Source organism: Buceros rhinoceros, unplaced genomic scaffold (assembly GCF_000710305.1).
Source record: "Buceros rhinoceros silvestris isolate BGI_N320 unplaced genomic scaffold, ASM71030v1 scaffold10112, whole genome shotgun sequence".
In the NCBI taxonomy this organism is placed as follows: domain Eukaryota; kingdom Metazoa; phylum Chordata; class Aves; order Bucerotiformes; family Bucerotidae; genus Buceros; species Buceros rhinoceros.
Window position 1 is genome coordinate 1 of NW_010399463.1, and position 25,990 is coordinate 25,990.

Below are 25,990 nucleotides of genomic sequence, written 5' to 3' on the forward strand. Positions count from 1 at the left end.
CGCCGCCCCCCGCCCTGCCTTGGCCACGTTCCCCACCCTGAAGGCGGTCGGTTCGTCTCCGCAAAAACTTTTCCGCAGCGGCCGAGGATGGAGCCTGCCGATATGGATTATTTCTGCGACCAGGTGCAGCAGAAGGATGTGGGCCGCAGAATGCAGGTCGGCCAGGAGCTGCTGGAGTACCTGGGCGACCCGGCCCGGTCCCCCGATGTGGAGCAGGACCAGCAGAGCCTTGACAAAGTGATCGACGAATTAACAGCGTGGGTCAACTCCAGCAATTTTAAGGTAAGGCTGCTTGGCGAGGCTTGGTACAGGAAGACCATGATTCATCATGGTAGGGAGGTGCGGAGCTCCGGGTTACTTTTTAATCAGATACGAGCAGAAATAAAACTATGTTTGTATCACATGTTATCCCTCTCCTTATAAAAGGAAACTCAGAAATTTGGGGAAACCTTTCCTTGTTTCCATTCCTCTGTCCTAAAAGAAGCAGCGGTGGGGTTTGGGGTTTGCGTGCATCGTTGGTTAAAGGTTTTTTTACGTAATATTAAAAAAGCAACTATTTCACGTGCCCAGCTTGTGTTTCTTATTCTGAAACAAGACAGGGGCTGGGTTTTTATCATCATTTTTGCCGCCGCTGCCGTCCCTGCTCCGTGGCATTGCCGTGGTTTGCTGCAGGCCGTGGAGAGCCGCTCGGCCGGGCCGGAGTTACGGCGGGTGCCGTTTCGTGCGGCCGGAGGAGCAGGCTGCTTCTCGGGGTTCCCGCGGCGAGTTTGCAGTAGTTTACATCGTCTTTAGGTGACTTGCCGTCCGTGGGAAGTTATGTAGTGTCTCTAGACCAGCCCAGTGATGACTCAGGCTTCGCTGCTTTTTTTTTTTTTTTCTGATGCGTTTTGGGCTGAGCTCCAGGCAGACGGCGATTCCCGCTGCACGCCTCTCCTGCAAGCCCGGGGATGACTCAGGCTTCGCTTCTTTTTTTTTTTTTTCTGATGCGTTTTGGGCTGAGCTCCAGGCAGACGGCGATTCCCGCTGCACGCCTCTCCTGCAGCGTTCGGGGGTCGCTTCTCTTGCTGGTCAGCCGGCGACACCACTGAGAACGTGGGTTTATGACCAAGGACAATCGTATTCGCATTAGCGATTTTTCTTTTTTTTTAATTCCTCGCTGGTGTGTAGCCGGGACGGGTCGTGGGGTGGCGATGTCGCTCTGCGGTGCCCAGGTCCGCCCTGCCCTCGGCGTCCGTTCCCCTCCCTCGCCGTCTCGCCGAGTCTAGTCAGATGATGGATCCGCACTTTGGGCCTTTGAACTCGCTGCAGGGAGGTTACTGGGTGTTTTTCTGTTCGCTCGGACTCAGGGGGCAGGCGCAGGAGTAACTTGTAAGGCCACCACATGAAACATGAAGAAAATGTATTTTTTTCCCCTTTTATAGCACCGCGTTTGCACATTGTGCTTTGACGTTTGAGGTCTCATAGTAATAAGGTTTGACTCTAGTTGTCCTTACGATTGTTTTTTTTTTTCTTTTTAGGAAGTGTATTTGTTCAGTAGAAGATCAGGTTAGCTTGAGGAAACACCCTATTTTGGACAAGAATAATTTGTTTGCCTTGATATTCCTCATCTGAGGGCAGTTGCGGGTGATAATTGATTCTATGAAACCTGTGCAGGTCTCTAAGAACACCCTTCAGTGTACAGTTACTTATCTCAGCAGGGTCATGGTTGGTTCCAGTGTTCATAGCTGTTGTAGAGGCTGCCAGCATCTGCTGCTTCAAAATGGAAATAAAAAATACTCTGGAAAACTGGTTTGCATCTTACTCATGAGTCTTCTCTCATGCAGGTGTAGGTGTTACTCATTTAAGTGTTAGATTGAGTTTGTTATTAAAGTCAGCCCTGAGTGATACCATAAATTAACGAGTAGCAGAAGCTTACAGGTATTCTCCAGAAAAATATTGACATAATCTGTATTTCGCATTACTGTATTTGTAATAATTTCTTGGTCCCCCTTTCCTCTGCTGAGGAATGGGTATGTTGAGCACTGAATTCTGCTTACCATCCTTTTCTTGTATTTTGCTAAAGGTGTTGCAGGTCTTGAGTCCCGAAGTAATTAACCCCTCCCTGTTGACAGGGCTGTTTAATTGAGTGCTGATAATGGCCAGTGATTGGCCCATTTATCAGAAGTGCTGTGCTGAGTGACTTGGGGTGACAAGCAGGGAGCACTGGAGGAATTTTTGAGGGGAAGCGCTATGTCTACTGCGTGTGAGGGAATAACTAATGTAACTTGGCCGGGACGTGCCGTATTTTCCCTTGTGTGTGAAATAGGTGCGAGGTAAAACAAGTATGGACTTGCTGTCAGCGAGGTTGAATTAATTGTCTCAGAAGGATTTTGGCCATTGAAATAGTGCTTTGGCTTTTCTGAAGTTTGGGACTGTTTACAGTGGTGTGATAATCCCGCAGTTCTGCCTAAGAAGGCAGAGAGGAAAATTTCTGCCTTGGTCTAGCTCATTGGAGTGGAAAACACAATTACCAGTTTGAGCGGCTGGGAAATCAAAAAGGTGGGATTAAGAACGCGTTGACTCATGGGGCAGTGGTGTGGAGTTCCAGTGAAAGTTGGTTGTCGCACACGGGCAGTGACCTGGAGAGATGAGTCATCTTTCAAGGGTGACCTCGGTGATGTGTCCTGGGGACTTCAGTGACGATGCAGTCAGTGATGAGCTTCCAGAGACACCGGGGAGTACCCAGGAGATGTGCACGATTTAAGCTTTTCCTTTGGATCTCCTCACAATGAAAGAGTTGCTCACTGAACTGAGGATTGTTGCTTGGTGAGGGGAAAAATGAGGGCAGTGCAATCTGAAATGTAGCAAGGAGCAGTTCTGTTGGATGTGAAGTGTTAAGAGCTGGGAGATGGTCTGAATCTGCTGGTATTTATTCTCGAAGCTGAAATATTTGACAGTCTCAGAAGGTGGGATTAGTGGCACTGTTTGCACTCAGACTCTCGGGTGAACTTCAAGCAGTAAATTCTGAGGGTATCGCTACTGGTAGATATTTGCTGGCTTGGCCAGGTTAACCTGGATGCTCATCTATGTACACATGAGTTTTAATGAACACATCTCCTGTCTCTGCAGTCTGGTGGCTCAAACTGTTCTGTCTCTGACTCAAGAAATGTGCTTTAAACTTCTGAAGAGATGTAGGATGGAGAAATGCTGCTTTTCAAGTCGAGCTCTGCAAGTCGGCTCTTGGCTGTTGGCATGTTGTGGGGTTTTTGAAGGCCACCAAAATTGAATAATTATCCTCATAAAACTTACTTTTCGAGCAATAAAGCCTCCTTTTGGCTCTTCTAATCAGGTGTGATTTGCATAATAAAATCCTATGTCTAAAATTCTTGTTGTTTCTCAAGGTAATTTTATGTGAGAAGAGTCATGGTTGTGACCGAGAGTCATTTTTGGGTTTCTTACCGTTGTAGTCGATATTTTACCTTCTTTTATTCCTCAGTCACAGTAAGAAAATAATTATTAATCACTGCTTTTATGTCAGAGCTGTTTGCTGTGCAAAGAAAACATGGGATTTCACACTATTTATTCCTGATAATCTGTTCCTTTTAGGCAAATCTGTGGAGTTACCTTTTACTCTGGTGTCTGGCTGTACACCAAATACTGGGAGATACGGTATGGTTCCTGCTGTGTCCTACAGACAGTGGTGATTTACATGTCTTAGTTGGAGGAGAAACCTTTGACTTTGAGCTCTTTGAATTTCATTTTTCCCTTCTTCAGGTTGTTCGTTTCATGTTGGCTGTGTGGGAGCTACTGCCTGTATTTCTAAGTAGTGAGAATGTGGTTCGACCTGTCCATTTGTGAATCCAGTTTTAGTTTTCAAGTTCAATGATTCCATTCTTTCTTGAGTAATACTTAGTATTTTTTCATGTGTTATTTATGTTCTGTTGTAGACTGTTAAGTAAACTATTGAACGATAGCCAAATTATCAAGCAGGTCTCCAGAAGGCAAGGGAAACCTGCAAGAAGTTTTAATTATTTTAAGTTTAATTAAAACGTAATTTTGTCCAGCTTTTAATTAGGAATGGGGAGTACGTAGTCTCAAACTCTCGGGCATCTCCTCCAGAGGTGGAACTGGCAGTTCTCAATTGTTCTGCAGCTTCCGTTTGTGTAATCCAGCCTGACTGTGGTCCCTGGTGAAGCAGCAGCTCCGCTCCTCCCGTGGCCAGGCCTTCTCCCCATTGTTCTGGAGGCAATTAACTTCTTGTCAACGTTGAATTAATTTTTCCCCTGTTCGACAAGCTCATTTGATGGATGCTACAGGAGATTGAAGGGCGCCAGCTCCAAAATGCCTGCAAATCAAGAAGGCGAGCAGGGCCGTCTCTCTCAGCTTGCGATTTGATTGCTTGGTGAGAACAGAGACCTTTCCAAGTGTCCCAGAGGAGAGGCACGTCCTTCAGCACAGAATCCACAGCAGTCAGCGTGCAGGAGCCACAACATGCTCTTTGAGCGGCACTGCTGATCCAAGCGGTTTCTTTCCCTGGCTGCTGGATTGCGATGGTGCGTCGTGCTGGCGTCACGCGGACCCCAGGGCTTGCGGGCTGCGCAGTGAACGGGCTTGCAGAGGAGATGAGCCGGAGAACGTGTGCGTTTGTTGGACTCCTTTCCCGCAGTGGGTTACTTTTGAGCTGCAGGAGTGTTTGCTCGCAGCAGAAGAGTTGGTGCAGGGGTAGGAGGAAGTAGCAGAAAATGGGAATCACTGTGTGTTTGATAGAATGTTTAAATGAGAGGAAACCGGGAAAAAGAGTAAGGGACCTTGGGCACGAGAAGAATGATATTCTTCTGGAAGCACAAAGTCCTAAAATAAAGTGTTTCTTTGTTCTGCTCCATCAACACGCTTAGAAGGGCTTTCAAGTGGCGTTTTCTTTGTGAGAGGAAAAGCTTGCTATTTTTTTCTTAATGGTGTATTCCAAAGAGAAATGCCGTCTGGCTGCGCCCTGCTTTGAAGGAGACTCTGACTTCAAACTTTTCCCACTGCAGCGCATAAAGCTTAAACCAAACAATCTCAAAAAGCAAGTGGCTTAAAATGTCAGGTGTTGCTCAGTCATACTTTTGTTTTATGCTCACTGTCCTTGGAAAAAAGTATGAAAAAATTATGGCAGTGGTCAAGGAGGAACGTCCCATGTGTGGATGAAGCAAGCCGTAGATGTTCCTGTAACAAATCGAGTGGGAGGCAGTACGGGACGCGTTGCAGAGTGCTGGATCCTGTGGTGTCCACAGAATCGAGAACAACGCTTTCAGTCTGAACTCAAGTCAGTTTGAAGACGATGAGAGATTTCGAAATAGTAGAAGGTTATAAACATTTTTCCAGTACCCATTTTTAGTGTTACACTAATGTGTTCTTCAAAACTGAGTAAATGTTTCTTAGTTCATGCAGGGGACAGGTATGTTACTGCTCCCATCATGGGGAAAGGGCAGTAAAACAGATAATTTTTTTTTTAGAAGCTACAAAATTTTTATGACAGCACTGTGCTTGCTTGTTTTGGCTGCTGTACAGGAGAGAGGTCAAAATCACAAGGACCTCCCAGATCTATGCCTGTTGAGAAGGACCTCTGAAGAAACCAAACACGTCCAGTGCTGCACTGCACTCACCAGTCTCTGGATAGATTTGGGTGATCCATTCAGTAATCCTCTGTAACGTGGTGACTTCACTGCGATGCTGACACGACTTGTGGTTGGCTGTCACGGAAGGGTAGTGAAAGGAAGATTTTCATAAGAAGTGTAGTAGTCTGTGCTCCAAGAAAACAAGGTTGTACACGTCTTTGGAATGTGTCGTTTGTACCCTTGAAGATGAAAGAACCAAGAGAAGGGAGATAGTGCTCTCTTGTCAGCTTGATCATCTGAAGTATAGAAGACGTGAGTGGTCCCAGCTTCTGCAGCTGGGACTGAGGTTTTGGCTGCTGCCTTCTTTAAGGCATCACTTGTTAGGCTGAGCTTTTGTCTCGGGTCTCCTATACTTGACAGTCCAGAAATGAATGCTAAAGGAAAGAGCTTTTGGGAAGCCTTGACATCATCAAAAAGAGTGACTTAGGGATTTTTTTTGTCTTAAGTTGTCAGTTCTGGTATTCTGTTCTCTCAACCGAAGCTATAGACGGAGTCTCTTATCGGCAATGTATCAGTTTAAGTCAGTGATGCCATCCGCTAGATACGCTGCTAAATCTCTTAAAAGCTCCTTAATGATGTGGTTGCTGCAGATCCTGGGGTTCATGGGGACTGTATTTGTCTAGTTTCCCATGGAAACAAGGCTCAAGGGGTCCTGTGTGTGTGTGCGCAGGGTGTGCAAATGCATAATGAGCTATTATAGGAAATGAAGAATTAAGTCTGCAAACAGCATGCAGGATAGTTAATGCAGAAAAAGTGTCCTGACTTGTTAAAATAATGCAGTTTAGCTGATAATTTCTGATCATGTTTTTGTTTATTAGCTGGTATTGTCCTCTCCTCCAGTTTCTGCTCATCAGTGTGAACTTTCTCTCAATCCCTGTAGTATTTTGAACTTCCTTTTGTTTTCTGAATTTATGTATTTTTGGCGAATGTGAGCAAATGAAGAGAAATAAATCTTCACCAGCTTAGCGAGCAGGTGGACGAATGTGTGGTCTGAGCTGCTGGGCAAGACAGTATTAGCTTCTCACAGCTGTTTTCTTCTGGGAGTTTGGAAAACGGTGTAATGACCTTAGTGGATGAGCTAAGTCTCCAGACTGAAGTAAGCTTTTAGCATCTGAGAAGCTGTGTAAACCGTGGCTTTGAGGTTGTTTTTTTTTTTCCAATCTGTATTAGTATTTATGTTTGGGGTCTTAGTTTGGCATTTTTAAATTGTGCAGTTACCAGACTCGGAAAAACCAAACATCTCCCCTTTTTTGGTGTTAAGGCATTCTGTTTGGTTTCTTTCAACAGCTCAGAAACAAGAGCTTCTTCCAGCGCCTTAGTCCTCACAATTATCGAGTTGTAATCATTTGCAATTAAAAATACTCAACCGTTGGATTTCTAATATTTATTTTCTTTGTTTCAGGACAAGTACTGAGAAATCTGAACCCTCTGGTATATGTAAATATACTCCATCCCTTCCAGGCATTCTGATAACTTTGTTTTAAAGCTTTCAAGGAATTATGAGCTCTCTAATTGGAACTTTGTCTTACAGTTAAGACACAGTCTTTTGGCGTGCTTGCCTACATACGTCTAAGTTCTTTATAGTATATTCTAAAGAATTCTTTAGGGATCTCTTTTTAGTGATCTCTGTGTTTGATGCTTTTGTTTCAACAGGTCGCATTGCTGGGATTAGATGTTTTAGGTGCCTTTGTCGACAGACTATCTGGACGCTTTAAATCCTATATAGGAACTGGTAAGTGGAAAACCAACTTCCCTTTTAAGTCTAAAAAGACACTTTTCCCCCCTCAGCAGCTGAAGTGGCACATGTCGAAAGCTTTCTGAGCTCATTATAATATATTGGTAGGCATTTTATTGCTGTGTTGGAATGTGAATAATTTTATATTAACTTGAAAATACTTGTTTGTCAGGCAGTCACTGATATCTAGGTGGTGGTTGGGAGCTTTTAAAGGTTCCAGGAATATCTCTTTGGGGATGAATTTCATGCTATAAAGCTGCTTACCACTCCCCTGCTAGGTACTTGCTTACCAGTCCCCAAGACAGTCATCTAGAAATGGCATTGGAACCCGTGCATTACCTTTGACTAGTGTTAAAGATTGAAGGTTTCATTTGCAGATCGCTTTAATTGGAGCCTTATGTCTGCTGAAGCCTGTGGTCTGCGGGGTCTAAGTGGTCCAGCTGCTGCTGGGTAACTGGGCTGGAGCTTTTAGTTGTCTAAACTCTTTATGGGGTGAAAAAAGTATGAGCTGTAACTGTGTGAAGTGTGTACTTGAATGAATTTCAGATTAGTGAGTCTGCGTGTGCCCGAGTATGACACAGCTGTTCTGGGAGGTACAAGCGAGCTACGCAGCTCTTTGTGCTGCTGTCCTTGAAAAGAGATAGCGATACTGCGGCTTGAATGTTGGTGTTACATCACTGGCTATTTTTAACAGATGTTTCTAGTTTAATGTTCTTTTCCAAAACGTGCATCTCTTTCCCGCATCCCCAGCTACCTCAAATTGTCTGTCAAAGTGCTAAGCTTCCTCTTACGGGTGATTCTGCCTCTGCTTTTATATTTAAGAGTTAAGAAATCAGCAAAATTGGGAAGTTTCAGAACAGGAAGTACAGTTTATGTCAAGTCACAAACCCACCTCCTTGGAAGCGTTTTTCAGGATGCTGTAGAGCGACTGCAGTAGAGTGGTACCGGATGGAAACCCATTTTGCTGCAGAGAGGATTTTGCCTTGGCTGGTTAGTTCTGTGTTAGAGCAGTATAAGGGAACTGGAGGCCTGTTGTGCTATGCAGGATATTGATTTCTGAAGTGTCCCCATTTGTAGCTACAGCATTGGGCTTCTGAGTTTTATTCGGTTTTAGTTTATATTTTAGTGGTGTGTAGAACTTAATTACACCAACTTCGTGAAAAGTTGGAAAGCTTTCTTCATTTCTTCTGCTGCTGTTTTTTCATCTGAAGCTGTGTGTTCCAGAAGCGCTTTTCAGAAGGGATGAGTTGTAGCACCTTCAACTGAAATTGATCTTCTGAGCCTCTCTGGAACCAAGGGCTGCTGCGTGAGCAAGTCAGGGCTGTGCACGATCAGCTTTTCTATAAGCCTCACAGCCACGGAAATGTTAGTCTCTGTAAGGGCAGGAACCCCCCTTTATTTTAGATGACGGTAACAAGAGCATTCTGTGGTATTAATCGGTACCAGTTCAGATGGTCGCTGTCTCTCCAAATGGTATTACAAGATTTGGATTGTTTTCAGGAGTTGTCAGGGAAGCAGTAAGATGAAAACTTTGTTTAGATGTCTGGGAGGGTGGGTAGTCTGGGATTTGAGAGCGATTAAAAGCACACTGGTGAGCAAGAAGACGGCTTCCTTCACCAAAACATGAAGAAGAACCAGCAGTTCCCCAAATCATGTGTTGACTTGGCAAGATGTGGCTTAATGCAGTCTGAGAATGGCTGCTGAAGAATCGGGTCTGATGGTGGTCCGTTCGCAGGCACCTGAGAAGAAACCAGGGCCAGGTCAGAGAGGTGCAGTGGTTGTCGCGCCGTCAGCGTGACTGCCGAGCTGGCAGCAGGCTGGCAGTTCAGGGCTGTGTGAGGAACGTGGCGTTAGTGGTGTCTCCCCTGTTTCTCCACAGCTTTATCTGGGTAGGCTTTGACGTTTTCGTTGTTAGGCATTTGAGAACTATCAACCGTTCTTCGCAGACTGCCATTTCAGGGTTGTTTTTTGTCTGCGTTATGCCCAGTGAGGTCGTTGTGTGCTGTGAACATAGTTAATGAGGTGGGCAATTGTGTGTCGCGAGTTCACAATTCATGCAGGTGGTAATAGGGGGAAAATGGGGATCATGGTATGAAGCCGGAAATCGTTGGGAAATTTGGAAGCTAAATACTTCTACTTAATGGCTGATTTTTGTGTATATATATAATTGAATTTTATACGGGAGGTTTTTACTTTCTTCTGTTTTGGTCAAATGGGAGTATATTATTTTAAGACAGGCATAATAGAACTTTTCCAGGCAATTTAATTACTGCTTCAGTATACTCGAGTTAACTTGGTTTGTTGCAGCAGGTTATTATAGGTGCTCATATCCTCAGTGAACATCAGGATTGCAGCGTAAAGGCAGGTGTATATGTAAGATACCCGCTAACTCTAGTTTTGCCTTTAGATGCAATGAGTCCTATTTTCTAAGTGAAATTTCCCTTACAACTGTGGGGTTTTTTTTATAAAATACCTGGAACCTTAAATATATTTTTGTCTTGACAAAAACCATTACATTTTGGTGACCCCGGGATGTTTTCATCTGTGATGCAGGACTCAGTAAATGATGGAAGTGTAACAGCACATTATGCAACTGTAATATGGCACAACATCTTTTTTTTTATTTCCCCCATTTAATTTCCTGTTCGGTTATGACAGGGATAGATCTAAGTGCAGAGAACAGTAACAAATGTGACTGACTGTTCAGCCCCCTAAACATGATAGGCTTTTTCCTAGAAGGTGATACCCACGAATGCTGTATTATTTCCATCTTTACCGCCTACATATGTGCTGTAAATTAAATTTGGGCAAAATCAATACAGTAGCTGCTGGACAGAGGCTTTCCAGTATTCTGAAGAGCATGTTAGTGATCTTTATATTAAAGTATAAAGCCTGATAAGAGACTTAATGCAGTTTCCCAGGCAACAATCTAATGTGGCAGTAACTTTCTTCCGGGGTGTTGCAAAATTCTTTGCAAGCAATAAATACCAGGATACGTGTTAGTTTGTAAGATGATGTGTGTTCTAGAAGAAATAAAGCCGATGGAGTGTTTGAGTGTTACACCTTTCAGTATTTAATCACTGCTGGTCCTGTGATTAAAAGAGATTACGTAAGAGTATATAATTACCCTGTCGCAATCGTTTTTCCCAGGGGATGGCATCAATTATTAAAATATGATAGAGCAGAACTAAAAGAGCACGTTAGAATTACGGGCAAATGTGACTGGATGGTGGCTTTTCGGCGAGAAGTCTCTGCTCATCGTTTCCTTTTCTAGAAGGAGTGAATGTTATTTTGCCCTCTTGTTATTGCCAGGGAAGCAGAAAAGAAAAAGTATAATAAAGGGGAAGAAGTGTAATAAAGGTACATGGAGTCTGTTTCGGTTTTAATGTGGTGTTGTATCACAGTATTTTCCTACAAATATTGATCTGTCCATTAGTCTGATATATGTATAGTCGCTCAGTTTCACATACAACCTTACAGTGTGTTGCCAGATATATTTGTTAGCTGCAAATTAAAGGAAAGATACTCGACACTTTGAAAGGACCAAGCACAGATACACGTGTTACGTATGTACATATATGTCCAAGTCTGAATATAGATACACAATTTACAGACAAAACTAGTGTAATAGCAGTTTCAAGCCAGTGGACAAAAATAATTGTGGAAGGCAGTTGTAGTGCCATGTACTAAGATGTGAAACCAGTCTGCACGTGTTTGAATTCTTTCCCAGGTGGCTTCCAGAAGTGATGGAAAAACCTTTAAATTAGACTCTTCAGAGTAATTTAAATGCTCTTTCAAATCTGTTGTGATAATTAAGCATGCAAGTAGGTTGCCTGATGTATTTTAAAGCAGTTGTAAGGACTTGCAATGTGCATTAATTTTTTGAGTGAATTTGGATTAAAAGCATCTGGTACAAGAATTTGGAAATATTCGTTTGAGTAAGACTTCATTTAGTTAAATGACACCTGAGTCCTTAATTTTTTTTTCCTCCTTAATGATTGAAATTTTTTGATGGAAAAGACTTAAAAGTGCTGTTTAATCAAGCTGTGTCTCTTCAATAAGTGGCTTTAATGATGTATGGAGAAATGCTTTCCTTAGCACTATGAAAACCAAGAACTGTTTTAGCATGAGCTACGAGGGCTATACAGCATGTAAAAAAAAAAAAAAACCAAAAAAACCAAAAAACCAACAAACTGATCTTCAGGTTTTAGAGACTGACTGATTCTTATGTTTCGTGTTTATTAATTTCATTTAAACGTGGAGCCTAATTATGTTGAGACCATTATTTGTGTGTTTTTCTCCAGAGCAGGTGCTTTGAATTGCTTTTGTATTTTGAAATGTAACAGAAAGATGAACTTCCTGCAACATCTCAGAAAACTATTAAATTTTAGTCCCCTCTATAGTTAGGGGTGGTAACTCGTTTAAGCTGTGACTTTATTCATCATGGTGACAGATTGCCTAAAGCTTCAGCAAATAAATAAATAAATTACTGTGCAGCCTTATAAAGCTTTTTATGTCCTGGCTGGCACTGGAATTTATCAGTGGTGGGAGTGAGCTCTACCTGACATGATCCACGCTTGAGCGATGGGCTGTGCTGTAGAGTACCATCTGCTTGATGTCTGTGGACGCCTCACTGTGTGACACCTGGAAGAAGAAATAAGAATAGAGAAATTCCAGCCTGCCTTGGTTTCTGTTTGGTTGTAATTAATACTAGTTCTCTAAAAACCTAGCTTAGAGCTAAAAAACTTCAGAAAGCTACATGAACGTTTGTTCTCTTCCTTCAAGTTTTTTAGCTGGTCTAACTCTTTGGACTTGAAGGCTCTCATGTTCCTCAGAGTGAGAACCTGGTAGATTGATGGGTGTATCATAAAAAAAGTGCTTTTTTTTCCCTGCTACTACTGATGATGAAGAGTGTGTCTCATTAATGCTGTTCTTAGTTGGCTCCTGGAGGGACCCAAAAAAGCACATTAGTGTTTGAGCTGGCTTTTGATTATATTTCCTGTGTACCGGACTTCTATCTTATAATGTCTAAGGCAAGATTTTAGTCACCAGAATTTTTGCCAATGCTGATGCTGTTTTCTTGGCAAAGATTGTTGCTGTTTAAAGCTTTTGTGTAAGTCCTTGCAGCAGAGCAGACACGGACCATCTAAAGTTGGTTTCTAGAAGTGGAGAGGCATGAGAGGGTATGTATGAAACGGGCACTTACAAAGGGCAGCTGCAAGCGGTGGAGAGAAGGAATGGAGAGGGAGCTGTGAGCGTTACCAGCAACTGCAAAGCTCCGTGTTTGTGGCGTAACAGAAGGAATTCTGGTTAAAGTTTAACAGAAGGAATTTGTTTGTGCTACCTACGGCATTCTTTGCTGCAGGGGCTCATACAGTTAAGCTGCTCAGGCTTTTTAAAAATACATCGGGTGCTATTGTGGGCACTGTGATTTACTTGTTTACCATCTTCAGCACTGTAGAGGAAATAACAATTTGATCTCTCAAAGCCCTGATCTCACTCTCCAGGCTGGTTTTGGCCCTAACTCTTGAATCTGCTGTCCAGCTGCTGGTGGTAAAATCATTGTGTGAATGTGTGTAAAGAAAAATTTGTTTAGGTTTGCCAAGCAAGGGAAGACAAAAAATGGAAAAGATGCTGATGGGATAATAATTTCTGTTAGAGATATCATAGAAAGGAAAAAGGCACAAATAGTAGCTCACATGTAAACAGCAGGTCAGTTTGAGGTGGGTCTGGTAGAGGTGTAAATTGGTGAAGATGTTCAAGAGAACGTCAACTTTTTTTATAACATCCTAGTGCACAGACATCCATCAGATACTTCCTGAGGTGCCAAAACCTTCACAGGCTGTTCCTGCTGGCTCAGTCCCAAAATTCCTCTGAGCTCGTGCTTTTGATTGGAGGGTGTGTGTATCATCTTAAATGCCTGAGTACGCCCTCAGTTCACCTCGTAGACAGACAAATACTGGTACAAGAGGTGCTACAGGCTGTGAGGGGGGAAACTGGTTGGCGTAGTGAGTAGGCAAAGTGCTACTTCCTAGTGACAACACTGGCTTGTCCTGATGGAGAGCAACAGCCTGTGTTGTACTGTCGTCTCTGACGCTCAGCAGTAATTGCCGCCTTGGGCTTGGGTGAGGTTTCTTATGAGAACCCAAAGTTTCTGTGATTTTTGGCTGGGCAGGACAGAGCGGAGCAGGGAAAAGAGAAGGGAGATGAGCAAAGCAGGATGCTGGGATGGACCTGAGTGTCTCAAATACTGTTAATGTTTTTGGGTGGGGAGCTGCGTTACCCACTCACTCCTAGAAAGGATAGCTGATGCAGTTCAGCTCTTTTCACTGTAGCTCTCCGTAGACGTGTCTAACGTTTGGAGGAAAAAGCGACAAAGCCATTAGGAATTCAAAGTGAAATATGTTTGATGGAGATCCCCTTCTGGCTGAGCATTCTGAACCTTCATCAATAAGTAACAACCAATTTCTGTTTAGACTTTGTTCTGACAGAAAAGATGAACTATTAAACTGAAAACAAGCTGGCGGCTGCCAGCGTTCAACAGCCTAATTTCATTTGTCCTAGGCAAACAGAATATGTCATGACTTATACGGGGCCTTACTGAAACCTGAGGTTTAGGGGGCGAAAAAGCCAAGCCTGCAGACACTGGGGCCCTTGAACAGCTCCCACAGAGGTTGTCCCTCTGTCAGAGCTCTGCAAGTGACAAAGGCTGGCGTGTTCTGTGGCTCCGTGCACTGAAATCTGCAGGCTGTGTCATCGCTCAGTTTAGCTCGGTGACCTCAGCTCAGCCACTTCTGGTAGCTGTTCTCTGTGCTTGCCTAAGTGATCTGAGCAGAGCCCTGGTATCTGCAGCTCCGTCAACTGACTCGGCGTGCTAATTAGGCACAAAGGAGCCGTGTTCCCGCAGGACTGGCGCTCGCTGTGTTCCTCTCTGCTGGAACAGCTTCTCAGTTTCCCTCTTGCAAGGCTGGAGTTGCCTTCAGCTGCGCAGTGGTCAGGTTACTGGAGCAGACCTCACCAGTGGTGTGTGGCACAGGTAAAAAGTGGGCTTGGAAGTGCTGGAAAGAGTAATGAAAAGTACAGCGGAGAAGAGAATTGCCGTTAGTAGGTTTATGACTGATGGGAAGTTCACGGGAAGGGTCAGCTGTGTACTCTGAAAAATGACTTCTTGAGTTCTGAATGTTTCTTCTGTGGGGGGAAAAAACCCAAACAAACACAATCCACCAAAGAAAACAAAATCACCCTTCAAAAAAACCAAACCAGAACAAAAACCTAACACCCTGCACCAAGAAAACTACAACAAAGAAGCCAGCCCAAGCAGCAAAACCGCAGACCCTTCTCTTCAAACTCTCTAATGGAAGTGGCTGTAATGATTCATTCAGAGGAGAAAGGGAACTTGTCACTTAAGATATCAGCGGAATATCCAGAGCCAGCAGAATGAAATATTCACATCAGGACAATTAGAAGGTGTTCAGATGCAGCAGGAAGGGAAATCCAACAAGCTTCAACAGCTTGTCACTCCCGTAACAGTCATGGTACAGAAGCGGCTGCTGGTTTTGATGTAGGATCAGAGGACTGGGGAGCCCTCCCAGGTTACTGATTCTGTTCCGTTTCTTCTGCCGGCAACTTTACTGCGTAGTGATTCTTCTAAAATTACTAAGTACTGTGAAAATTCCTTCAGATCTCCCTTTCAAAAATAGGGTGATAAGGTGATTTCCTTGGTGATGGAAACTGATTTTATGGCAGTCAGAGCTAGGGAGATCAGGCAGCAATGGGAAAATACCCTCCGGTGTTCAGAGATGCAGCTCCAAATGCAGCAAAAGGTGGCTTTAGCTGCTACTCCGTCCGTTCCGTTTGGAATATGAATGAATCTCCAGAAGACTCAAGGTAAACATGGTGCCGGTTTCAGCATGACATGGTCATTGCAGACTTGCAGACTCAGCCCCAGTGCTGTGTAGGTGCCACATGGTGGACTGGGAACCAGTATAGTAGGATGTCCGACTTTCCTCAGTATCCTAACAGTGATTTATCAGTTATAATTATAAATGTTTCTCTGGATAAGCAAAAAATGGGTGAGTCCTGTCAGTCTGAGTAGGTTTTGATCTTTAGGATGTGAAATCATTAGCTATTCCTGCAGTTTTAGTTAAAGATTTCTTGAGCACTCTTGTTTTAAAGTAGTAACTTTTATCAATACTTCTACTGAGGCGAGGCCAGGTTCCCACAAGACACACTCTGCAAAGAGGAGGATTTAAAGCTTCTAGTTCTTTTAAATCAAACCGCAAAATCCCGCTGATTTTCAAGCAGTGCTTTTTTCCTGTCGCGGTTCTTTCCCACTCACCTGGCCTAGTGTTATGTTTCAGAAAAGCCAGACATCCAGAAGCTACTGGTGCTTGTTTCGAAGATTAAATTCAAGTCATTCATACAGGTTTAATTAAAATGGGATCTTGCTTTCTTTTCAGCCGGTTGGAAGACACTGTTTTCTTCAGTTTCACTCCAATGCGTTTGTTAGTCTTGAAAAATAGAATTACATTTGAGACTTCAAAATATTTTGACCAACTTAAAATCAGCTATTATTTTTGCAGGAGATGTATCTTAGATACCTTTCAGAAACTATCCTGAAGCCTCATTGGGTGTTTAATCATCTCTCTTTTTTCCTCTCCTGTAGTGCTCCTGGCTTTGATAGATCGTATGGGAGACGCGAAAGACCAAGTTCGAGAGCAAGCGCAGAATCTTATCCTGAAATTGATGGAGAAAGCAGCACCACCCATGGTATGAGCCCTTAACGTCCGCTCGGGTGTTGGCCTTCAGCGAGCTCGTGACTTCCGCATGAGCTTGACTTTGAATATGTCACAATGTTGTGGCGACTGTTCATGGTGTAAATGGTAAAATGTAAATGTGTGAATGTGTGTAAAGAAAAATTTGTTTAGGTTTGCCAAGCAAGGGAAGACAAAAAATGGAAAAGATGCTGATGGGATAATAATTTCTGTTAGAGATATCATAGAAAGGAAAAAGGCACAAATAGTAGCTCACATGTAAACAGCAGGTCAGTTTGAGGTAGGTCTGGTAGAGGTGTAAATTGGTGAAGATGTTCAAGAGAACGTCAACTTTTTTTATAACATCACCGGATTGACACCGGTGCATTGTTCAGCGGAAGATAAAATCTGGCACAGTGAATTCTGCAGTTTCTGTATATCCTAGTTAAATTCTGAGTAGATGTTTTCATGTCACATGGCAGGACTTGTTAATTAAAGCATGTTTGAAGCATCCTCCTGCATTTGAATTTGCGTAATGGGAATAAATAAATATGTTTAGCTCTGAATTTATTTTACTTTCCTTTACTCTTGCTCGAACACGTAGCAATAGTCCTGCATTATGTGGCTTCCAGGTGCTGAATCTTGTATTTCTACTCTGACTCTGAAAAATATAGGATGGTTTAGCAGGATTATATTGTTCGAGCAATGATGTTATTTGGAACTCTGGGGACCGTGGTTGGCACTAGGAACTCACAATTTTAGGTTTTCATTTCTGGGGAAAATCTGTTTCTGAGTTCTAATTGGAGAAGTTAATAGGGAATGTCATATTTTGTTGTGAACAGGAATTCAGTTCTTTTATGTGCTAATTCCTGGCTTGGTTCATTCATAGGAACAGGTTAGAATGTTTGTGAGCAGGGAGTAAGATTTTTGCAGACTTGATTTGCAGTGAGAAAATGACTCTGGTTGCCTGATGGCAAACAGGTAGCATGCAGGGCAACTACAGAAACGTATTTGTGTCCCTTCCAACATGAGGCATTTTCTCACATGATTTGGTCACAGATCTGACTGGCATTTAGGCATCAAAGTCTAGTAGTGTCATCCACAAAGATGTCCCTTTACCTTTTCACAAGGTCTAGTTTTGACCTTACTGAGCGAGTCACAGCAGCATTTTTTCATGCCTAAGTGCCAGTAGTTCATGAGTGACGTGTTCCTGTGCCCCAGCTGCTCCTGAGTACCTGGCCTGCAGGCTGGAGGTCACCTATGTCTGCAGTAATGGTATTTGGATAAGTTCACAGCAGAGCATCTTGGAGACACCTTCATTTGAACTGCTGAAAAAGAATGTGGTGATTTGGGCCAGGCCCTCATCGGGAGGGAGTTGTAGGTTACTGTTCCATCTTTGAGCTTCTGAAGGGTTGTTAGGCTGTACCTTGTGGCGATGGAAGTTTCCATCGCCTTTGAAGCTTACTGGCAGTGTCAGAAAGAACACAATGTTCGTGGGGTCAAAGAACAGCATGTGTAAGTCAGAGAAGGGGTTGAACTCCCCTAGGGTGGGCGAAACCTGGCTTCAGTTGTCTGCACTCAGCACAGCTTATGCATCGCTAAAAATCTGGATGGAAAGCATCAGTCACTATCGCTGCAGGGACCAAAACAGACAAGTCTTTCCCATGCTTCCAAAAATGAAATTCAGAGCTTTAGGCTCCCTTTGCTGCAGAGAAACATCCCTTTGGAAGAACCGGGTGGAATAATTTGGGGTCAGTAAGCCCTTTAAGTTTCTTTCCAATCAACTCGTCTTGTCTGTTCTAGAGCGTTGTTGAGTAATACATAATTATTGTTCTGTTGTCACTTCCCTTTTCTTCTTTTAGATGTGTTTGTCTTCTTTGTTGTTTCTTGTTTTCTTTTGGATTTGTTTGTTTGGGGGCTTTTTATGAGCCAAAAATAAATGTAGCTGGTTATGGGCAGGAAAGCATAAAAGTAAGAATATAGGTGGTATAAATGCATGGACGGGACAAAGGGAGGTTGACACCAACTGTTGCTAGGAAGTCATGAGAGTTGAAATTTCTACACAGTCATTGGGATTTCTCTGTTTAGAAGAATCGAGATGTTAAAGTAGGGTTAATTTAGTGAAAGACTGAATTTCTCTGCAGTCTCTGTTTGTTTCAGTACCTTACAGTTCCCTCTCTACCTGTATTTGTGTATGCCCAGCAAGATTTCCTTTTTTCCCATGTTTCTCCAGGACAGTGGGTTAATTGTAAATTCCCACGCTTTGTTGTTAAGCTGCACAGTTTTGGCAAACAATATCCTGCTTATCTAAGCTTTGTTTTCTCTAAATATAATGAAGTATAAAGCAAAGAAACAAGAAACCACAGAGGGGACCAAGTAATCAAGCGAGGCTCTAATTGGAAATTTCTATGTCTGCTCTGAAGCGTTCCACATGGTTAATAAAGAGGATGCAGCACCCCCTGCTCTCCCACTGTGTGTTTTTGATGCTCAGTTGCTGCCTGTGAGCGTTTTTTGCGGGGAAAGCCGAATGCGATTGCAGTAACTCGAATCTCACGCGTTTTAGCAGATCTGTATGGAATCATTAGGTGTTGCCATTGCAGCACTTTGGGGGTGGTGCCCAGGCTGCAAAATGTGCTATTGCCAGTGTGCAGCCATCACTAGGCAACGCTGGCCACGGGTGCCGGCTGGCTGGCGGGGCTGTAATGGCAGCGCTGCAGCTGGGGGACTTCCAGCGGGAGCCTGTGCATCTGCTCCGCAATCCCCCGGAGAACCCCCGGCCTTCGTAAGCATCGCTGTTCACCCCATCACGTCCAGCTAGAGAACAACACGGAGATGGAGAGGTAAAAAGATGAACCGAGGAGGGAAGGACTAAAGGCGGGCAGTGAAAAACGAGTGCGCAAGACAGTAGATGAGGGTTCAGTGAGCCAGAGGATTGTACTGCAGGACACGGCACCAGCGCAAGAGGAGAATCGAAAGCAGGACAAAAATGGGAGCAAGGGAATTAGAATGAATGGACAAGAAATAATTGGAGAGATTAATTTAAAGCTTAGGTTGGGGAGAAGTGGATAGCAGGAGTATGGATAAGGACGAGCTAAAACGGGTGAGAGGAAATTTAGGCAGGGAAACAGAAAATGAGCAAAAAGAACACAGCAGCTTCTGCTTGAGTCAGTAGTTTGTCCTGGTAGTGTTTGTTTTGTGTGTGTCAATCGGAACAATTCTGCCTGTCTTCAAGAGCTGTTTCCCAAACAATAGGACTACTCAGCTAGATTTCTGAAGGAGGTTTGTAGGATTTGTTTTGGCGTACAAATAATCTGTGTTCCGTGCCGTGCGTCTTATAACTGAATTTGATCGGAGAAGTGCCTTTATTTTGCCAGTGGACCTGTCTTCTGTTATTTTTTTGAAACTATTTATGTAATTATAAACTGTGGTTAGAATTACGTTGTCTTGTGCTCCTGGTAATCACAGACAATTATTTCTGTTTTTATAGTACATTTGGGAACGCCTCGCTGTTGGTTTTAAACACAAGAATTACCGATCCCGAGAAGGAGTGTGTTTGTGTCTTATTGCTACCTTAAACATGTAAGCTTTTTGTTCCTCCGGAGACGTAACAGTTCTGTCCTTTTTCTGTATGTCATTTCTCTCTGAAAGGGATAATTTAGGAAGTCTCATTCTATAAGATTAATAAATGGGAAAACCCGAACAACTTAACTGGCGAGTTTTCTGGAAGAAAGACTAAAAGTATCATATTTTTGTCTATTTAAAATTAGACAAAGGACTAGTAAGGGAGAGATGGAGTTTGATTTATGTAAGTTTGTAGTTTATCAATGCTAAGCTAAAAGTTCATTTCTGCATGAAATATTTTCTGTTAAAAACAATATATTTAACTTTTTTTTTAGTTATGGTGCACAACCATTAATCCTCAGCAAGTTGGTCCCGCATCTGTGTACAGCGTTTGGTGACTCGAATAGTCAGGTAAGGATTTCATTACTTACTGGTGCTTCAGCAACGGTGCTTTGAAAACAGAATAAACGCAGGCACTGAAGAGAAGCAGATGATTGTTTTTTACAGTGGGAAACAATAAACCCACTTTTTTCTGAACCCATCCTTCCGTTGGAAGATGAACGTGGAGTTGCAAAGGCAGCACTACTGCAGTATACTGGCACCTTTAGTTTTGCCTTCAGAGGCTGAGACTAGTTGTTACTGAAAATAATTGTTTCTTACCGAGTGTGTTGAAAGAAAAGGAGAAGAAAAAAAAAAAGTATATTGACAGGAAGAATTGGCTCCAGAAGGAGCCCTACATGAGACCTGCAATAGCCTGCCAGATTTGCTAAAGATAACATTATCATCTGTAATATTTTCCGAAATGGAATCCAAATGGCATAGGACTGTAGTTAGAATCTGTTAATTAGGCAGAAACATCTGCAGTGAAAGTCAAGCTGTACTTCATAACAGTGACATGTGAACTTCAGAAAACCTTCCAGCGGAAATGGATAAGATCTGTCTTGATTTATCTGAAGTTCTGGAAGAGAGAAAAGATGGTGAGGGAGAAGGTTGCATTGGTGGGAGGTGAGCAAATAAACAGGGCAGCTCTTAACGCTTCTTTTCTGGGCGCAGCAAAGTCCTTGTCTCTGTCCAGCATAGCATTGTTCTATTCTAGAGAAAATGTGTTAAGAATTTGTCTTGTTTGATCGTTAGTAAGGATGTAGATCGTATCTTGATAGAGCAATTGTGGGTTTAGTCTGAACAGTTACGAAGAACAATACTAAAGTCATTCCAGTAATTCTTTATAGAGAATAATGGCATTTACTAACGTGCATTTTTGGCAGTTTTTATTGTGATGGCGGTGGCTTAAATTCTTTAAGGAGGCCCTCTGTCTCCTGGCTTGAATTGTTCTTTTTTCCCCTTACCCTGTCTTGTCTTGTGTCCTTCCTTGTGCTTATGCAATGCCACGTAGTTCCTGTGGAAGGAAGTAAAGAAAACACTGATGTTTTGGCCCACTCTCGTGGGCAGTCAGGTCCTCAGTTCTCCAGAACGGCCTCACTGTGTGTAGAGACAGCTGAAAGGAAGATCAAGTGTAAGGACCGAGTGCACGGACTAACTTCTGGAAGCCTTGACTCCTGTAATGGTGTCCTAAATAAAACACATTGTTTTCCACAAATATTCCTATGTTGATGCCAGAAATTCCCTTCAGAGCTGTTAGTTCTGGGGTTTTTCATTCACCATCCGGAGACCTTCTAACTTGGAACAAATGCGATCTTGAAATAAGTTTTATTTCCTTTCTCTTCCATCCTCGCTGTTTTGAGTGTTTTCTGAAAGGATTGGGCGTGAGGGTTGATAGAAACTGGAAGGTTAGTGGGTTGTCAGCAGACGTTGGTTTGGATTCTGTAACCCTGAAATGAACAATTTAAACTGTGTTTGCAGGTGAGAGATGCTGCCATACTGGCCATTGTAGAGGTCTACAGACATGTGGGAGAGAAAGTGCGAATAGATCTTACAAAGAGAGGAATTCCTCCTGGAAGGTGAGTTAGCAGGTTTGATTTTGTAATCCTGAGCCATCCTGTGTTACTGTTCTTCATCAGAGCTTTTAACTCGGTAAAAATAAGTTAAAAATGAGAATTCATGACTAGACGCCTCTTGTTCCTTATTCTCGAGCTTGCTTAGCGTAGAAGAGTCTTGACTGTAGCACTGAAAGCTTTTCACATACGGTGCAAGTGTGCAGCAAAAGCACGGTGAATCATTGAGCTGCTGCTCTCTTGAAGGTGGTTGTATTAGGAAAATCGTCCTGCCTCTCTTCTTGCTAATTACGTCAGACCAGTCCTCGCCAGTTCTGGGGTTCAGTGAGACAGGAGCCTTCAGAAGGGGTCTTCACTGGTCCATCTGTTGCATGTTCCATCACAGAGTCGTGATTTTTCTTGCAAAAGGTGCAAGGAAGTTCTGAAAATGTCTATGTACTTCATCAGTCCATTCTCTTTCTGAAAAACAGTTGCGATCTTTAAAGGCTGGTCTGTGTTGTGTGTGGTTTAGTTTACATGAGATAAATGTTGCCATTGTTTTGCTGCTGCCTTGGTAAGGATTTGTTTAATTAAGTAAGCTAGACAGAACTTGAAATTGTACTTAGTTGGAATGATTGTTTATACGATAAAATATTTCAAATTCCTTATCAAAACAATTTACACGTTTTAAAATATTTTAGCCCCTATTAGCTAACATACCCCTTTACTCCGAGTCTTCATCTCACTTCTCGATATTAGTAAAGCTGACTGGATCTACTCCGTGGTGGCAGAGAGCATCAGAATGGATACTGTGCCTTACCAGACCCTTCTAAAGAAAACTTTTAGCGCCAGTTTTTAATGATGGCTTGTAGGGTATCAAAATATTGCAGGAGAATGGTGTTAACTGTTTCACGTTTCAGGCAGCATTCAGCCTGTTTGGACATAGGAAGCTGTACACGCTCTCTGCTACGTAAACAGAAGTTTAAGCTGTATTGTTACCATGATTCCAAGGACGGGGTTTCATAGCAGATAATTGGAACACACCAGAGAAGATCCTTCTTGGACTAAAATAAGGTCTCGGACATCTTTTGGAGCAGCAAATGAGAGTGCAGATAACAACAGCCTTTGTTTGTGCTGTAAAGATTGGGTCTGATGACAGGTTTAGGTTCAGCACTCATCCTGTTCACATTTCCATGTGATACAAACAGAGTAAATCTTGGGTTCCAAATAGGATTAAACACCGTAGGAGCTTTGTAGCCTCAGGGCAATCAACAATAGGTGGTAAATGGTTGTTTCTGTTGTTGCATAAAAAATTCCCCCTGATCTGTACCATTTGCACGTCCATGAAGAACCAAGGTTCTGCCTGGTGCATGTTGAACAGGTTGTTGCCGGACTCTCATGTTTGGCACCTGACAGTCAAGGCTAGTGTAAAATAATACACTGAGTGCGGAGTCTCGCTCAGCGCTGTGTCCTCCACAGTATTTTTCAGGTTGGGATGAGGCAGGGAGTTACGATTTCCTTCAGCGTGAGGCTACAAGTCTCTGCTCCACCTATCGCTGACAAAGAGTTTCGGTGGTCTCTTTTTACTCCTTCACACAAGTAACAAGGAAAGAAAGCTCAGGCAAGACAGATGAGCTCGATGGTAGCTTGGACTGTTGTTCCTTCAGAGGCAGACCTAATCTAAAATGTTTCTTCCCCAGTGCCGGACAGAAGTTTTCCCTTTGCTTAGATGCATTAAAATTTTCATGTGGAAAAACCCCCTTTGAGGTAGCGTATCGTCATGTCCTTGTTCTGAGGGGAATCTGTGCTCGTGTTCGTGTGTCTGGGTAGGTTTTAAGGGTTTTAAGTATTATGGATAATCTGTAGTTCAGACATGGCTGGTGTCAGTTGTTGAGTTCAGCCTTAAAGAACTGCACTGCAGCTCCTCCACTGTATGACAGAGCATTGAAAATTGTGTGTAAGTGTAAAAATTAGCAGAACACCCTATTACTTCAGTATTTGGTGCACACGTGATCTGATAGAATGTAGGCTGTGCAGTTGACATAAATTACACATCGGAGATCTGTGTGCTGCTGCTTGAATGCACTGTGTCCTAAAGCACTGAAAATAAGAGCTCGTGTCTGCTGGAAGAAAGGCAGGAAAGTTTGTCAAGCATTGTTTTGAGAAATTGTTCAACTTCCTTAAATATGCAAACAGTATATACATGTTGTGCCTCTATAAAGCCAAATGTAGTTAGTAATTGCAATCACGGGCTTGAAAGGTTTTGTAATCTGCACCTGGTAAGCTTGCCTTGGTGGAAAACACAGGATTTCCTAGAGAGGGTTATTGGACACGTTGGAGTCCAGGTAGTCAGTAAAAGATGATGGATCTTACTTTTGTAGTTCAATTCTACTTGCTGCTACTGTATTTCTCCTCAGCACATTTTGAATCTTTCCAGAGATTAGTTTGTGAGCTTGTTTATAAACAAAATCAGCGAGTTCCTCTTTCTAGTCATTGTTTTTCAACTCGGATATCTCAGGATAATATTGTACTTTTTGCCCAAAGCACGTTCCTGGCTGACAAAAATCAGTATCAAGTGAGTGGTTGGAAATTTGGATCTTATTCTCTTTTGTTCAAGTTGCTGCCAAAGAGGTTTGACAGTCCTTGGTGTCGGGCCTGTAAGTGTTAATACATCTGCGAATACTGCAAGTGGATGTTGTATTTCTTGTTCTGTGAGCCAAGAACAGTGACAAGATCCTGCTTTGTATGGGCCAAACAGAGTCTGTTACAGTATGGAACCTGGCTGATCTTCCCCAAATGGAAATACTATGTCTGGCTCTGGGTAGCAGTTGCTTAGTCTGAGTGTTAAAAGCTTTTAAAGGTCTTTCAGGAAGTCATCTGACAACTTTTCCCACTGTTACTTGAGAAACATAAATACATAAAACTAGTGACTTGTTTAGTTGTTATGTCTAGGACCACAATTTCATATCCTGAGATGTTCCAGCAGTTCGCGTTTCTGAACACCGCATGCTCTGTGGTATGCACATTCTGCTCGTCCGTCTAGTTCCTGTTGCAGACGAGGTCCATCTGTGTGTCCAGATGCAGACACATGGCTGTGCAGGATCCTTTTATTTGGGGAGCGAGAAATAAGGGGAGATAAGTGCAAGGTTTCGTGTGGGCCATTTCCTGCTTTTGGATGTGACAAACAGCCTAGTCACCAGCCTTTCTTCTTCATCCTCCTGGTACTGACAGGGGGCTGGTGCTGTTTTGCCTCTTCATCACGAAGTCCAAAGTTTTAGGCGTTTCCCCCCTGCTTGTCGTGCAAACAGTTGAACTCCATCAAGCATGGTCATCAATATCGGCTTTTCAGCCTAGAAGTGTAGTGCGTGTTCTTTGCGAGTATCTGTGTTTCCCCATGCATGTGCGCTCCGGCGGTGTCTTAGCAGGGTGCATATTCCTCTCATTGAATGTCATCACCAGAATGCATTAATCCTTCGATGGAGACCTCGCACCTGCTGAGGGAGAGGGTTTAGAAGGTTGCCAGGAGCCCCCCTTTAAATGCTGCGACCTCATGCAGGCATTCCTTCACTGAGGCAGCAACAGTCCTCCATCCCACGCAGAGGCGGCTGCTGTCCTGAACACGTGTTCCTTGTCTCTGAGGGTTTTTCTTTCCATATGTGAAGTTGCAGAAGATGTGTTTGTGCCTTTTGCAGAAGGAGGATAATAGTTCTAATCACCAGCAATGTAGTATTTCTGTTGACTGATGACTTCACTGATTGGTTGTGTGTGTCACATCTAGACACAAGGTAAAGGAGTAAGAATGCCGTGTACTTCTCAAAGAGCCTTCCACATGGCTAATGTCGGTGAAACCAGTCTAAACCCAGCCCCATAAACATCCTTGGATTCCTCTCGGCCAGGCTCTCTTCTGCCGGGAGCTGACCTCCTCTAAACATTCTTAAATGATCGTGGCTGCGATGATTTTAGACGCTGAGCCCAGGCTGCCTGTGGCTGTGTGAAGAAAGAGGAGAAGATGGTAGCGTGAAGAGCTGGGTGGGAAGAGAGGGAGGAAGAAACTTGTGAGAGTCTTGGCAAAGTAGTAGTTACAGTTCCTGTAAACTTTAGTAAAGAGAGGGTTGCATCTACAGTAGCGCTTGAACGTTTTGTCAGATGTGTTTTACTGGATTAATTCTTTTTGATGGCAAAATACTAGAGAGTGTGCCTCTGGTCATAAAGACAAGCTCTGAAAGCTTTAGGAGTGGCAGCTCGGTGTTGTACTCCAGCCTGCACCACTGACTACCTAGCATGTAGCGCTGACACACACATTCTTTAATGTTGGTAGTTAGTACGTATCAGATATTTTTCCCAGAGTGGGAGGCAACTTGTGTATTATTATGT

General features: G+C 43.2%; 1 protein-coding gene across 1 annotated transcript; it reads left to right on the plus strand.

The window, feature by feature from the left end:
• Positions 1 to 72: 72 nt before the first annotated feature.
• Positions 73 to 21,643, plus strand: LOC104489326 (CLIP-associating protein 1-like; the record flags this gene model as incomplete). The annotated part of the gene is made up of 6 exons (XM_010131477.1): positions 73 to 282; positions 7,290 to 7,368; positions 16,037 to 16,140; positions 19,612 to 19,703; positions 20,021 to 20,096; positions 21,546 to 21,643. Coding segments are annotated over exons 1-6 (644 nt in total), but the record flags the coding sequence as incomplete, so codon positions are not given.
• Between the last annotated feature and the right edge of the window lie 4,347 nt (positions 21,644 to 25,990).